General features: G+C 52.9%; 5 protein-coding genes across 5 annotated transcripts; all 5 read left to right on the top strand.

The window, feature by feature from the left end:
* Positions 1 to 3,136: 3,136 nt before the first annotated feature.
* ColSpa_12804 (uncharacterized protein) lies at positions 3,137 to 3,937 on the top strand (the record flags this gene model as incomplete). The annotated part of the gene is made up of 4 exons (XM_049279016.1): positions 3,137 to 3,376; positions 3,622 to 3,640; positions 3,693 to 3,824; positions 3,864 to 3,937. The coding sequence occupies 4 exons, from the start codon at positions 3,137 to 3,139 to the stop codon at positions 3,935 to 3,937; spliced, it is 465 nt and encodes a 154-aa protein (XP_049134973.1).
* A 2,165-nt stretch (positions 3,938 to 6,102) lies between these two features.
* Positions 6,103 to 6,614, top strand: ColSpa_12803 (uncharacterized protein; the record flags this gene model as incomplete). Its single annotated transcript, XM_049279015.1, has 2 exons — positions 6,103 to 6,147; positions 6,201 to 6,614. 2 exons carry the CDS (start codon positions 6,103 to 6,105, stop codon positions 6,612 to 6,614), a joined length of 459 nt encoding a protein of 152 aa, XP_049134972.1.
* Positions 6,615 to 9,310: 2,696 nt separating this feature from the next.
* On the top strand, positions 9,311 to 11,409 carry ColSpa_12802 (EST/SMG-like protein 1; the record flags this gene model as incomplete). Its single annotated transcript, XM_049279014.1, has 2 exons — positions 9,311 to 10,149; positions 10,236 to 11,409. 2 exons carry the CDS (start codon positions 9,311 to 9,313, stop codon positions 11,407 to 11,409), a joined length of 2,013 nt encoding a protein of 670 aa, XP_049134971.1.
* A 1,277-nt stretch (positions 11,410 to 12,686) lies between these two features.
* ColSpa_12801 (uncharacterized protein) lies at positions 12,687 to 13,112 on the top strand (the record flags this gene model as incomplete). Its single annotated transcript, XM_049279013.1, has 1 exon — positions 12,687 to 13,112. One exon carries the CDS (start codon positions 12,687 to 12,689, stop codon positions 13,110 to 13,112), a length of 426 nt encoding a protein of 141 aa, XP_049134970.1.
* Positions 13,113 to 13,215: 103 nt separating this feature from the next.
* On the top strand, positions 13,216 to 13,452 carry ColSpa_12800 (uncharacterized protein; the record flags this gene model as incomplete). The annotated part of the gene is made up of 1 exon (XM_049279012.1): positions 13,216 to 13,452. The coding sequence occupies one exon, from the start codon at positions 13,216 to 13,218 to the stop codon at positions 13,450 to 13,452; it is 237 nt and encodes a 78-aa protein (XP_049134969.1).
* Between the last annotated feature and the right edge of the window lie 1,210 nt (positions 13,453 to 14,662).

Below are 14,662 nucleotides of genomic sequence, written 5' to 3'. Positions count from 1 at the left end.
GCTTCTGCCAGAGCAGAAGCTCAATAGAATATTCTGGCCATCACCCGGACATAACGGCAAAGCTGCACCGAGATGAAGATCCGACAGTTGCAGCGGTGACCCGGCGATTCGCAAATCATCCGACCGCCGTCTAGCTCAAACCAAGCACAGCAGTGTGCTCTTCGGCCTACCCAACAGGTCACCAGCACACTGGTAGCTTGTGTCCTCGCGTCTAGCTCTTTGGAACAATTCCCCCGCTCAAACCTCTTGCCGCGAGTTTTGGTAATGGAACATGACCGGAAATTGCGCCCATACAGTTGGCCCGCACTGTTGCCATGGTTCATCGGTCTGGTGACTTCCGGAAGCAAGCCAAACGCCCTCAACTAAGGCAGGCTGATTAATTGGGTAGAACTGCCACTGAGCTGTTGGTGGTTGTCATGACAGTTCACCCGAACACGCCGACGATATTGGGTCTCGACTTGTTCGACTCCAAGATCCGAAATTTGGCGTCCCGGAAGGCCCTATACAACCCTTGTCCCACCACTCGATGCAAGGTAGGATGTGGTCACATGATACAAAACCCCTGCAGGGTGGTAATCTTGTTGGTGATGCTATCGCAAGAACCCCGCTCTTCCCCACCTCAGATGTGGTCTGTATGAGACGCTTGCTGGCTTCTCACTTGATAAAAAGTCTTCAACGCTGCTCTGGCAAGAAAATGGGAAACGCCATATGTGAAACGGCAGACATGATTTAGACACAAGCAACGTCGCATGCTCGACTTTCTGTTTAAACCCATCGGGTCTTTCGAGAAGGAAAGCAGAGTCATCCGGACATGGCTTCGAACGAGTATTTCCCAAAACCTGCTCTCGAGATGGATTCGGCTAAGAATTCGCTTTGTTCTCTAGCAATCCGCAGCGTTGGCAATGCGCTGGCTGCCTTTTCGAACCCGTTTCCCCCACTAGCGACGTACAATCTGGCCTTCATGCTCATTGAGGTGATTCTAATGGATGGTTAGGTATATCCCGACGTGATGGACTTCTTCGACATGATCATAACAATTGCTCGTCCAGAGAAACACAAGCCAGAACCCGAAGCGCCTCAAGTTTTGGACGTTAGAACACACACTGGTATCTGGGCGATAAACCAAGCAGAGTGAGATGGCAGCGCTTATTATCTTTCGGCAAGGACATACCCGACTGATGAGTTTCACAGAGCCAATCCCAGTAGCAAGGTTATAGGAATCGATACGGATTTAATGCACCCCCGACATTATGTGTCCAACGTGTCATTTCACCGTGTCGGTTTGATAGAAGGTCCGTGGAAACCATGGGAGCTACCGGGCCCATTCGACCTTGTTCACTTCCGGTCACTGTTCGACACTTCGGTAAACCTGCTCAGCCTGTACGGAAACTCATTCAATGTACTCAAACCAGGCGGGTATCTGGAGCTAGAGGAGATAGATTGGGATATCCGCAGCGACGATGATACGCTACCTGTATCCTCATCCCTCAAGGAGTGGGTGGACGCGTTTAAAATGAGACCCAGACAGCAGTCGGACTTCAAAACCACCAAGGCTCAGTTAGAAATGGCCGGTTTCGTTGAAGTAACTGTGGAGACGATCAAGCTGCCAATCAATCCAGGTTATGGCGGTAATATTATTGGTAATTGGTTCTGTAGCGGCTTGGGAAGCCTTTTGGACGCTACACGATTAGACGAACCCCCACAGTCATGGTTCATACCAAAGAACGATGATCTGGCATCCGCAGTCAAACATGAGATTCTAGATCGCAGGATTCATGCCTATTTTCAATTGCAAGTCAATTCCCATAGCCAAAGAGGTGTTTAGATTAGGATGTTAACATTGGCTGTAGGTATGTCTGGATGGCGCGAAAGCCACTGGCCGAAGCACAACATGCCCACCAGAGCGGTTCGACTTGGCGAAACGTGCAGTAGCCTTGACTTTGGACGATGGGAGGGTTCTGTAAACGCCAAAGCTCCCTAACGAGGGGGTTTGCTGGGTGCTGATGTTGGATAGCTCTAATGTGATCAAACTTAGGAGAACGGATAGCGAGAGCTTAGCAGCAGGGTCATAGGCAACGGTGCAGGATGTGTCGCGGGAATTGCGCGCATATTCTTAGAGAGCGCCATTGTTTCGACCGTGTTGTTTGACGGTTCGACACTGAAATCCCTTTCGTCAACAGAGCCACAGCCTCAGCCAACGCCACAGTTCATTCACCTGAATAGGATGTCAGTACCCTCCCTCAGACCCTGCGGTGCAGGTTGTACAGTGCAATGGTTCCATAGTCGTTTCCACCTCGCTCAGACTTGTGGCCTTCTACAAAGTAGCGGGCTGGAATGTCCGCTGCACTCGTTTGCTGGATGCCCTTTCGGCGCGGAATCGTGGCCACTGGTGGCTAGAAGCGCACCGACAGGCGCATCACAGACGTTTTCAGGCGGCTTGAAGCCCTGAAATTGCTGATGTAATCTGGATCCAGCTTGGGAGGACGCCAATTGCGGCGGGTTGCGCAGTATCGTGCTGCCTTGGGAGCATCCACATCTCAATGGCATGTCCGTAATCACTGAGAGCGTGCTCTGGTTATCTGTGATGACAAAAGTGGACCCACAATTGCCAGTATGTAATTGCGACCTTTACCCGTCACGACATTATCTTAGTGGCTCGTTTTGTGGCCCGCCCAAGGTTAAGCCCCGGAAAGGGAGGCCCAGTTCATTGTCGACAAAGGACTCCCGGTACACTGGCCAGACCCTGCCAGACCCGTCCGGACCTAAGCCTTGGGTAGGGGCGGCGTTTCGCGCTAGTGCTGATCTCCCTCGCGACATTATGAGCCTGACATGCCGCACCCGCCGGCTTGATACCTTGCCGATAATAGTCTGCCTTGGGCTTTGTGAGGACATTGCGCCCCACAGGCAGCAATAAATGAGAATCGACAGTTCGTAGAGTGGGCCATCCTGACAGGCCAACGACAAACAACATTATTCCGAGGGCATGGCGATGAAATGAGGATAAAGTAAGCTGATTGTAGCTCACGGACGAATTTCGTCCTGGTGGCACTATCCAATTCAACTCCTTTATATAGGCTTCGTCCAGTGTGAGCCGACGAACAATACCCGATAAGCTTCCCGCACCGTGAAACAAGACATGGGCTCCGATACTGGCTATGGCAACTCCTTGCCAGAGATTGACGACGGACATGCTTTACACGCCGGCTCCCCCTTTTCGAGCAACTCTTCGCCAGCGACTAACCACGAATCCGAAACCTACTCCGACTCGACGCTTCTCAATAGCCCTACTCCAGAGATAAACGACTACGATGCCGACAACTCTGAGACTGATCGTTGGGATGAGGAAGTAATTAAGTGGCCCCAAAACTCAGGAGACGTGAGACTGGCTTTTAGGATATTGAACTAATACGCGCACAGTCTGACACTGCAAGTCTTCCCGCCGATGTCGATGACAAGGTGCTGAAATATTCCCGAGAGTATCATTCATGGGCTGAAAACTGTCAGTGCTGTTAAAGCTATCCAGCTGTGAGATGGAAACTGACAGTTGTTAGCCTACTTTTCTCCAACAGACGAAGTGCGTTGACCATTTCTTCTCAGATATACAGACTAATGATATTGTAGCGTGACAGCGAACGGTTAGGTAAGGAACACGTTCAGAGTACTATCGGTAGATCCTGTTAATCGACTTTCAGACTTTCAAAATGAGCTGTTCCACGAGCTCCTTGAGGGCGACCATCTCTGGCAGATCACTCAATGCAAAAAAGGAGGTCCAGCTATGGTTCTGGATGTCGGTACGGGAACCGGTAAATGGGCGATCGACTATGGTAAGCAACACGGAGTCCCTCATTTTCAGCGACTGACAGATACAGCGGATGCAAATCCAGACAGAGTTATGGTGTATGGCACTGACCTTCGGCCTATTCAGCCCGATATGTAGGTCGGCACTAAGCCAACGTCAAGTTAAACGCTAATTCTGGTAGGGTCCCCATCAATTGCGTTTTCGAGATTTGCAACTGTGAAGAGGAGTGGACGTGGCCATTCCAGTTCGACTACATACGAATAGCTGGGACCGCCGGCTGCTTCAAAGACGTCCGACGTGTGATCGAAAGCGCCTACAAGTGCGTCTCTTTCCTTCAAAATCAGCGCAGGCGGATGGCTGATTTTTCCAGGCACCTTAATCCAGGCGGTATTTTGCAGATGATGGACATTGACTTGAGTCTCCAATGTGACGACAACACTTGCTCTCGAGATGGCCCCGCATCGAAGTTTTTCCAACGCCACGAGGAAGCGGCCGAATCTCTGGGTCGCCCAATCAGTGTGGCGCGTCAATACGGAGAGATGATGAAAGCGACTGGTTTTCATATGTTGCGAGAGATAACTTTCAAAGTGCGTACTAGCCCATGGAGGCAGGATGGCAGGGAGAAAAGCCGAGAAGAGTTGATGGCAGCGGTCATCACCAGTGATCCGGAAGGATTTTTTAAGGACCGCATGGTGAGGGGTTCAGGGGCCACGTCAGAAGAGGTCGACCTTGATTGCGTCGATATCCGCGAGTGGTTTAAACAGACGCGGAACCAACTTTACTTCCCCTTGTAAGCCACCCTCTGTTCATTCGCAAATGGGGTCTGACACGGCGTCAGCTACCATTGTGTAGGCCAAAAACCAGAAACCGAAGCAGAACAAGGGCCGCCTCCGATGGCAAAAGAAGTAGGAAGCGGCCCTCCGGCGGCACAGTCACAAAAAGAGCCGCCTCCGACGGTACCAAAGAGGGCGGCCGAAGACGACATCAACATGCATTGCAAGATTCAGCGGGTTTGATATGGTGGGACCATCAAGGCTTGGAGCCATTTTTTCTCAGTTGAGAGGCTAAGCGGAACAAATGGCGATGCTCTGGTGGATTGTGTGGAGGTCAGACTATTTTCAATAAGTTTGTTTGTGCAAGTGACAGACGAGAGCAAGTTTCACCGTTAGGGGCGAAAAGCCGCTCAACACCAGTTCAATAACTGGAAAGAGGGCGGCAGTTGACAATGCCAGCACGGAACCAAGGATCAAGAGGGCATGTTTGTGACGAGGCGTGATAACACTTCAGGCGGTAATGAAAAACCATACATAACCAGATGGTCAAATTCGGAATGTACAATAGTATTAAGTTAGGTGGTTCTAGATGTACAGTTTACTGGTCTGTGGGAAACGAAACAAAAATGGTTCAACTTCAATAACGTGCTTCTCTTAGCACATACGCCAAACACGAGGCAGCTATCGTCGAAAAGATGCCAATTCGGAACAAGTGCTCGACTGATGGATCGTCACTGGAGTGTGGCGCGTTCTCTTTCCTCTGCTGCGTGCCTTCAGGGGTCTGGAGGTGTGACTGGCGACTGTGACCTCAACGGGGGATGGAGAAGCCGGGTCTTCGCCAGTCAAGCGCTGTAAATTAAGCTCGGCAACCGCTGGAGCTTCCGCCCCGGTGACAGGCTTCGTGAGATTGGACTCGTATGACACACCCAGGAAGGCAGGTCGTAATTGGCCCGTGCCGGCGATCCCCGGGGTGTTGACATGGGGCGACGCGAGGGGCATACAATCAGATGGCACGGGCGAGTGATCAGCGTTGGGCCCAGGTCAACACCTTCCTCTCTCCAAAGCAAAAATATCAATCGGGTATGAGACAAGATACTGGCGTGCCACGTAGATTGCCCATTTTGATATTGACGGAGTTGGATACAGGGAAAATGTCAATGCCATGAGCGATGACGCATGCTGTGAGGTTGGCTTCTTCTCTTTATCGACGTTTGCGTGCTTCGTTGCCTAGGTCCTCTTTTCGATGTGCAAGAAAACTCAAATAGGCCTGCCGGGCTCAACGGAGACAAGCGGACTGCCTGTGCAGGCAGCACACCAGTATTGCCTAGACCCATCCGCCAACCCCACTGAATTCTGCGCAGTGAAATGAAGCGTTGCAAAGGAACAGGCACCGTCATGCCGATTTGGTATCCCCGGTTGAATGTCAAGGCAGCGTTGGTTTCGGGGCTATATAATGAGTACATTTGAACCCTTTCGTGGTAAAAATCTAACTTTACACCAATCCAATCCGGAATTCTCGAATCCAGGCCAATGGCTCGACGCAGACGCGGCGCCATACCGCTTCGTTCCGGACTAGTAAGTCATGCTCACCATCTTAGTGCTCGAACCACGCTTACATCTGTTCGCAGCGCAAGCAAAAATGGCCCAAACGCCAATGCGCAGCATGCCGCCGCGCTTTGTATTCTGAGGTCAAGCGTCTTCTTCGCAAGATCAATGATTTGGAAACAGACTTATCCGTCTTGAAAGAAGCCGCCGCTGAAGCCGTCGCTCAGGCTCCCGAACAGCAGCGCAACGAAGGCGACTCTTTTGTTAATTTGGAAGACTTTGATGGAGTCAACTTGGAAGACTTTGATAATGGATTTGACTGGGAAAAGTACGGGGTGGAAGGATCAATCCAGCAAGAACTGACCCAGAGCTTCATCGCGGATGCCGCCAATCAAGAAATATGGAACGAATCCCTTGCTTCGGGGCCGATTTTGCCTGGCCACGCTGTAAACCCCTTGGTACCGATAGCTTTCGGAGAACCACATTCGTCGCGATAATTTGCATCAAAGCCAGCGCCAGGATAGGAGTGCACAGGTTTTACTGGGCGATGAAATCTTTGGAGACTTTCCTGGAAGGTCTTCCTTGTTCCAGCCATTGGTCGTATTTTCTCAAGTTCAACTATCCAATACAAGGCCTAATCCACTGAGGCAGTCTGTCGTTTGAGCCCCATGTCTTTGTTTGCATGGGCCATCCCCTTCACTCCAATGCACCAAATTTCCCTCAGACCCCCAACAATCTTCATCGTGTTTGGGTGTCCGCCGTCAGAGCGTGCCGGGAAGTCAAGTGGCAGTCGCGAAATGAGAGGACATGATTGGTCAGCCCGGTGACAACGACTGACGCAAGATTAGATGGCCTGGGCCAGCCGAGTTGTTGTCCGATGGAGTCTAGCGCACCACTCTCGACAATCCCGCCGCAGCGTTTAAAATGTCGCAGCGGGGTGATAAGCCGACACTGTGGCGTGTGTTCTGATGTGGGGGGGTGTCAGGAGAAGAGCAATTTTCATCAACGCGGGGGTGAGGTTTGATGCACGCCTTTCTTCCGTCATCTGTCGTTCTCCGATGTACCCCGAAGTAGCCCGGCCACGCCCGCTAGCCAGGGCTGCAGCCCAGCAGCCGCAGCCGAGAAGGGGCTGAGCGGCGGACGGTTGGCCCTGTGCCCCTGGCCCCTGTCGCCCTCTGCAGCCCAGGTACGACGGTGACCCAGCGCCAGATCTGGCTTGCCCATCACACCACCACGGTTGGCCGCCTTGCTTCGGGGTAATCAGACGTTTCTGCCAACGCCCCTGCTGTCTGGCATGACAGTGCGACGCAGCCAATCACGTCAGACGTCGTCAACGACACATCTCCCTGGGCGAGCCATTTGCCAACCCTCCGAATGAAGTAATGTGATGCATTCTGCTGCAGCCAAAATCAGCAATCTGGGAGCGATTGCCGGCCTCCTCTGTTTCTGCGCTTGGCGGAATGCGCTCCACTACACAGCATCGTAGCCACCCGGCCAATCGCGGCGCGCCCGGCCTTCACGCCCCGCTCCCATGTTCCCAGCACTTGTGGTGGTGTGTGTTTGGTCAGTCACCCGTTTTATCTCGGGCACCGCCTGAACTCCGGAACGTGCCCGTTCATAATTCAAATGCGTCCCATGCAGTCGCCCGATCAGGAATGACGTGCAGCCCAACAAGGAAGTCGACCTTTGAGGCCAGGCGCAGTGTCCTGCAATCTGGACATTACCAGGCTGCTTGGACGGCTGTCCTCGGGGGTTGTTGACATAAATAGCCATTGACGCTGAGACAGTGGCCGCTTGTTACGATCCCCTCCTCAACTGACTTTTCGAACCGTCACCATCACTTCACCATGGATCGTTACCCTTGCACAAACCGATACAAGCACGGCGTCGACTGCCCTGGCTGGGTGAACGTGCACGGCGCCCGCTGCGAAGACTGCGTGGTGGTAGGTACTGTTTACGGAGGAACGAGTCCACGACTAACGATTCCAGTACAACCGATAGGAACGGTAAACCCTTGCTTGAGGTGCGGGAAGTTGGATTCCACGGACACAAAGACGAGAGGACTGAGATGGGTTGTACATAGTAATCGCGATGCCTTTTCTTCTGCATCGGACCCTCCAGTGACGTTCGTGAAAGATCCACTTTGATGGTTGTTCGGTCTTTGCGCGGATGACCGTAATCAGGGTGTTCTAGGGTGGTAGCTTGATTACGCGGAGCCGAGTCTGGCTGTGACCCGCTCTTGGATCCAGTTTTGGATGACAAGCTGACAGGCTATTGCCAATGGAGGTGAGAGGAGTCATTTGTGGATGCAATGAAGTGTGTAATATCGCAGCAGTGGGGTCGCATGTCGGCGTCCAGCACAGGTTGATTGTTCCCAGTCATGTCGTGTGAAATCGCTCACGGTGAAGGTGGAAGGAAGTACACGTGTAGATTGCTGGATTTTCGCGACCGCCGGATCTGGGTGCGACCAGTGGTCTGGCCACATGGCGTCCGAACAGGCTGTTGGCAGTGAAACGCGACGGGGGTCCTCAGGCCGGAATCTGCCTCCGTGTTCTGTCGCTGGTATGCCCAATCGCTAAGACACCGCACTGCTGGTCCGGCTCACTCGCCAGCAGCATAGCGTCACATGGTTGCCTCGGGCGGGGCCTTGGAAAGGGCGGGTTGCCTGACGAGGCTTTTTACTTTGGCAGCCTGTTGCACGTTCATGGCGAACCATCCAACTGGAAAGCCTCTCGTTGGCGAAATTGTTGCCTCGTTCACTCGCGGTCGTTAAAACCCGCCAGTTCCATGGAGAAAACAATACCATGGCGACACATCGTTCTTTCGTCGAACCTGAGAGCTTTTTGCCTCTACCATACGCCTCGCGGAACCCTGTCTTCCAGCAGTATCTCGGGTCGGGACTTGACGACAACCTCCAAGGTGCCGGTGTAATTTGAACGTCGATTTGTACATCTTATGAGTCGAATCAGAGATTGCCACCAGCCCTGGGACTATTCGAGCTCAACATCGACCTCCGAGTCCCTCGTTACAGTTGTTGCACGTCAATCTTGCGTCGCAAGTGACCATGACCTCAAATAAACGCGCTATTAACCATCAACGGGGAAAGACACAGCTGAACCCTCCACCACCACCACCACCACCACAACAACGACAACCACCACCCGCTTCCGACGGATCCCAGGTCCAACCCGGGATGCAGCCAACAAAAAATGCCGAAATAGCTGCTCAGCCCCCGGGTGACGGCGCAGATAGGGTCCGCGTCGGAAGTCCCTCAGCCTCCGAGAAGAATAAGAGAAAAGATGGTGACCACAGGTCCAATACACCGAAGCGGTCTCGCGCCCGCCAACAGCCGCATACCTCTATTGCCAGTCGTGGTGATGATGGTGACTTTCAGAGAGGTCCGGGCCTAAAGTCTGGCAGACTATGGACGCCAGAAGAGAATACTTCTCAGCCTCGCAAGGCTGATGCGACGCGCTCCAAGGATCGAGAAACTACCGACTCTTCGAAAGCCACCCCGAGTCATACTTTTGAATACCGCCTTATTGAAGGCAATACAGAAGTCATGATTAAACAGCCTGAAACTCGTCCCATAAGCCAAGAACAGCTTGTTGCTGAGGTGAAGGGTATATATGCTGGCCTCGTCATGGTCGAGAGCAAGTGCATTGAGGTCGTCAATGCACAAAGTTCGACTAAGGATACAGGCCCAAAACTCAACAACGAACAATGGCAGGCCCTCATCGCTCTACACAGAACCCTATTGCACGAACATCATGACTTCTTCCTGGCGTCGCAGCATCCCTCAGCTAGCCCGGCTCTCCGGCGGCTTGCAAGCAAGTACGCCATGCCGGCTCGAATGTGGAGGCACGGGATCCATTCGTTCTTAGAACTATTGCGTCACCGTCTTCCAGCATCGTTGGAACACATGTTAACGTTCATCTATCTGGCGTACTCTATGATGGCGTTACTGTACGAGACGGTGCCGACGTTCGAGGACACCTGGATCGAGTGTTTAGGGGATTTGGGACGCTATCGGTGAGTAGTTGCATCCTTCTGACTGGCTCTACTCCAGGATTTTGTTCCGTCTTGACTCCCTTACTGACAACTACTGACAACTACAGAATGGCCATTGAAAATGAAAACCTCAAGGATCGCGAGGTGTGGAACTCCGTCTCGCGCCACTGGTATTCTAAGTCTAGCGATAAAGCCCCAACAACAGGACGTCTATACCACCACCTCGCCATTCTAGCTCGCCCAAATGCTTTGCAGGAGCTCTCTTACCATTTAAAGAGTTTGTGTGTTCCCGTCCCTTTTCTGAGTGCTCGGGAAAGCATCATGACACTCTTCGATCCGCACCTTGATGGTTCTCCTACGCGATTGCATCCGGTTGATGCTGCATTTGTCCGTGCCCACGGTATCCTCTTCTCTGGGAAGAACAGCGACAAGTTTGAGTCTTCAGCGGATAATTTCATTGGGGGCATTGACAGTTGGGAGAGCCCCAGTGCACGTGGCAAACGCATCCAAGGCAACAAGGGCAACAAACGCAACAAACACAGGAAACACAGCGAACGTAGCGAACGTAGCAAACGCAAAAAGCGCAGAGACACTGCAAAGTCGCTAAGAGCAAGAAATGCCAGAAGAGCAAGAAATGTCACTTCTTCTTGGTTGAAGAAGAACGGCCACTACATCAGCATTGCTTTGGGCTGCGCTCTGCTGGAATATGGTAGCGAGTCAAACGTGCTCATGCTGGCTCTCAAATCTGCTCCTGTAATCGAAGCTGCGCCAACTCCCAGATTCCTCCTTGCTCTGGAATTCGCAGCCAGAGTTTATAACACCGTCTTCCGCAGGATCGGAGATCGAAACGTACTCCCGTACCTGCACGTGGCACTTTCGTTTCTATACCACATGTCGTCATTTCCGGAAGCAATGGGTTACATTGAAGCCAAAATCCCCTGGAGGCTCATTTCGATGATGCTCAACGCCCTCCTGAGAAAATGCCCGTCACTAGACAGGATCGAATCAGAAGACTTCCCCCGACCCAACAAGGAGACCCCCAGGCCTTTACCTGAAGACTTTGCTCAACGCGGGCTGCTGTGGGTCGATAAGTACTACCCCGACAACTGGTTCCCATCGGAGGTTGACGATGACGATAAGTACTTTGAAGTGGCTTTAATGGTCGAGGAGCGTCAGGATAGGTGTCTTTGGCTTGGTTGCCGCCTCGCGTCGTCGGGCAATTGGCTAACTTACGATAAGCCTACAAGACGATTTGGCGTGCCTCCGCAATACGACTTATAAATCCTTGATGTCGGCGATAGTTCTGCGGCGCAGCCAGAGTCAGGACCGAGCACAAACCCGGAGACTCCAACGAATACAGCACCGGTACAGTAACTGATGAGAGCCTGCTAAAGTCAGTCGTCCCAGAAATTCATTTGGCTTTGGACTGCTTCAGCAAGAGGGCCGTCAGTCATGTAACTAAGATGTAGCGAGTAAGGAAAAGTTCACGGACGGAACGATTGGGCGGCTTCATTCTTGACGGCATAGCAGGACATTGCAGCGAACACAGTGGGTGAATCTCGCGGCTGGGCAGTCTCGGTGATGAGCTGATGAGAACGAACGCTGGGACACCCCTGTATTTGTAGCATACTTCCAGAAATAAACGAAACTTCTTCGGACCGCTCCTACCTTGCTGCGTCCTAATCAATTAACCCAAAGCTGCGAACCGACCGCGATACCAGGTGCCGCGGCCGGCCGCCGAACAAGTCGCCGACTCACCAGTCGGGCCGTTGACAGCTCGCCAACGGGAGCACACAGTGCCATTCCAACTGCTTCGCATGCTGCCACATCGGGCCAACTGGTGTGGCCGAGGCGACCGCTCTTGCTTTGGCAATCCTCATACCTAGTCTCAGCCATAGTCTGTCATTTCAACTTTTTGCATACTAACCCGCCACAACGTGTCTGCTTTGTGTGTGGTAGACGACGACAGCACCTTAGTTCGGTCGAGACATTCATCATGCGCACTGACCTGGCCAGTCAACCGACCCACTGCGTCTTCGCTGCGACAGCTTCCCGAACGGGTGCTGGCGAAAAGCCACAATTGGAGGTACCCGCTCAGCCCATCGAGTACCAATACAACTGCACCCCTGCGAACCCCTCCCCCACGCTTTCCCAATTGCTAGCGCGATTCGGCCAAGGCGCGCCAAAGAGAGTGCCAGCCAGAGACTGGACCGGGTGGAGCACCACAAGTCATGTCAATCAACGCACGGTATTGGTCGACCAGAAAGATGGCGGGCGTGTGCCGGTTCCGAAGCTGAAGACGACGTTCCTTTTTCCCTGCGCCATTGCAGGGCCGCGGATCTGCTGCGACGGGCCCGGGTTGCGGTATGGTACCGTCGGCAAGCCGTGACTTTGGGAGGGATAGATCAAGTCGACACCCCCAGGAGCGAAGGTCATTTCCCTTCAACAATCTGTCGCTCGTTACTCCTTCCCTTTGCTCGTGTATTCGCTTTCGACAACTGGACCTTGTTCCTCACAACTTGCTTCAGAGTATAGACCTCCAGAAGACATCGCCCACAATGCCTTACCCCCTCCATACTCACGTCCTGACTGTGGACACTAACGTCAACGACAACAAGTCGGCCATTGCCGACGACTCAGAGACCGACTACGTTGACGAGAGCGCCATTGACGACGATGACGACTCTTCTGACTGGGAAGATTCCATCGAGGACAGCAACAAGTCCAGCATCGACGAGGAGACTTTCTTCCAGCGCGTCGACTCCAAGGTTAACTTGACCTCACGCCGTTCGCTCATCACCCTCATGATTGAGCAGAATGACCACTCCAAGAACAAGCACCTTGGCAACATTGCCTCTCAGTCCACCTCGGCTCTCCCTTGGTCGCGCACTAGCCACCCGGCCCCTCCCACCTTGGCCGTGTCCCCCAACGACTCTGATGACGCGCCTCTCATGATGAAGCGGGTGTTCGTTCTTCTCCTCTGAAGCCCATCAACGAGGTTCCCCGGTCTGCTGCTCAGCCCATCCACACGACGGCCAGCCACAGCCACCTCCAGGCGGCCCTCTCCCCCGGACAACCCGACGCAACATGCTTGCGACCGAGTTGACGGAGTCTCTCCGCCGCAACCTCCTCTGGGAGCGCCAGCAAAAGTCGTCGACCGCCAATGCTGTTCTCAAGAGACGTCACACCTCCCACGACGTCGCCAACTTGAAGCAGTTCCCCGAGAAGGTGTGCCTCAAGGACCAGGAAGCCCCCACCAACAACCTCCAGTACTTCTCCAAGGACACGGACAACTTCGGAGGTTACCATTCCAAGGGTTGGTAGATTACTCCGTTTGTAACGCCGTCGAAACAACAACTTGAGCAGCTTGACTGGCTTTAATGAGGTTGAAAGCCAGACGTGAGATGCCTGATCGTCTTTTTAGAGATCAAAGTGGCCGGACTCCTTTCATTGGGCACAATTTCAGTCACATTCATAGATGCAATCTCGTTGTCTTACTGCTTGATGCTTTATTATTCGTCATCGACAGAATCCGCGAGGCGGCGGCGTTTGACCGCGCTCCGAGAAGCGATGACCCAACCGGAATAAATGGCTGAGAACCCATATGACTACTGGTGTCCAGCATTTGTTCCAAAGGACGAAGGCGCAATCGTTCAATCGGTCATGATAGTACAAATTTGACTTGTTCGAAAAGAGGGGCTTGTTAACAGCTCGCTGTAGGATACGTGTATTTTTCTGGCTTGTTGCAGATAACTCTATGACGTCCTGCCGCGTCGTATGCCACAAAATTTCATTGAAATCCTGCACCTCTTACTCATCTTGACCACAAATCCGTGTGCGAACGTACAGCACTTCAAGCAGGTATACTGCTGCAGCCAAGCGCCACCTTCAGGTGGTCATCCCAACAGATGGCCCTGCAGCTAAGTCCTTTACCTGGGATGTATAACAGGAGCCAATGGCAGAGCGGTCGGGAGTGCGCCCACCCTTTTAGGGCTACGCTCAACGTGAACGGTACCAAAGGTCATGACCACACCATATCTCGCTTCCCGATGTGCACTCGCATTAGTGCCACAACAGAGCAGTTTGACGCCCGACAAGCACCTCCAAAAATCATGCATGTCTACCAAAAGTGTCGGGTCTAGACCTGATGGCCAAACGATCAGCGCTTGCGAGTCCTGTGGTTCCGGGAAAGGCCCGAGGATGAGGATATCTAGAGGGAGATCGCTGCCCCCATTCACTCTCGGCAGCCATGTAACAAACAGACAATGGCGGATACCAGAAAGAACAACAAGGCCATAGGCTGGACGTTTTCAGTATACGCTCTTGCGTATGTCCTGGTTCTTGTTCTGGACTTCGCCCCTTTCTTTCTTTCCTCATGGGTCGATGCCCGTTTCCCGGCAATGGCAGCACTGGTCAAGCCATTGCTGCTGCAATTTATCGAGGATATGCAAGAGTCTTTGATGCTTTTCATTCAACCGCTCCTTGATGTGTTCGTCTTCGACACGTTATCCGGCAACCCCGACCCCGATACTCG

The sequence above is a fragment of the Colletotrichum spaethianum genome (assembly GCF_022836535.1).
Source record: "Colletotrichum spaethianum MAFF 239500 DNA, contig74, whole genome shotgun sequence".
NCBI classification, from domain to species: Eukaryota; Fungi; Ascomycota; class Sordariomycetes; order Glomerellales; family Glomerellaceae; genus Colletotrichum; species Colletotrichum spaethianum.
This window is presented reverse-complemented; position numbering and strand designations above follow the sequence as displayed.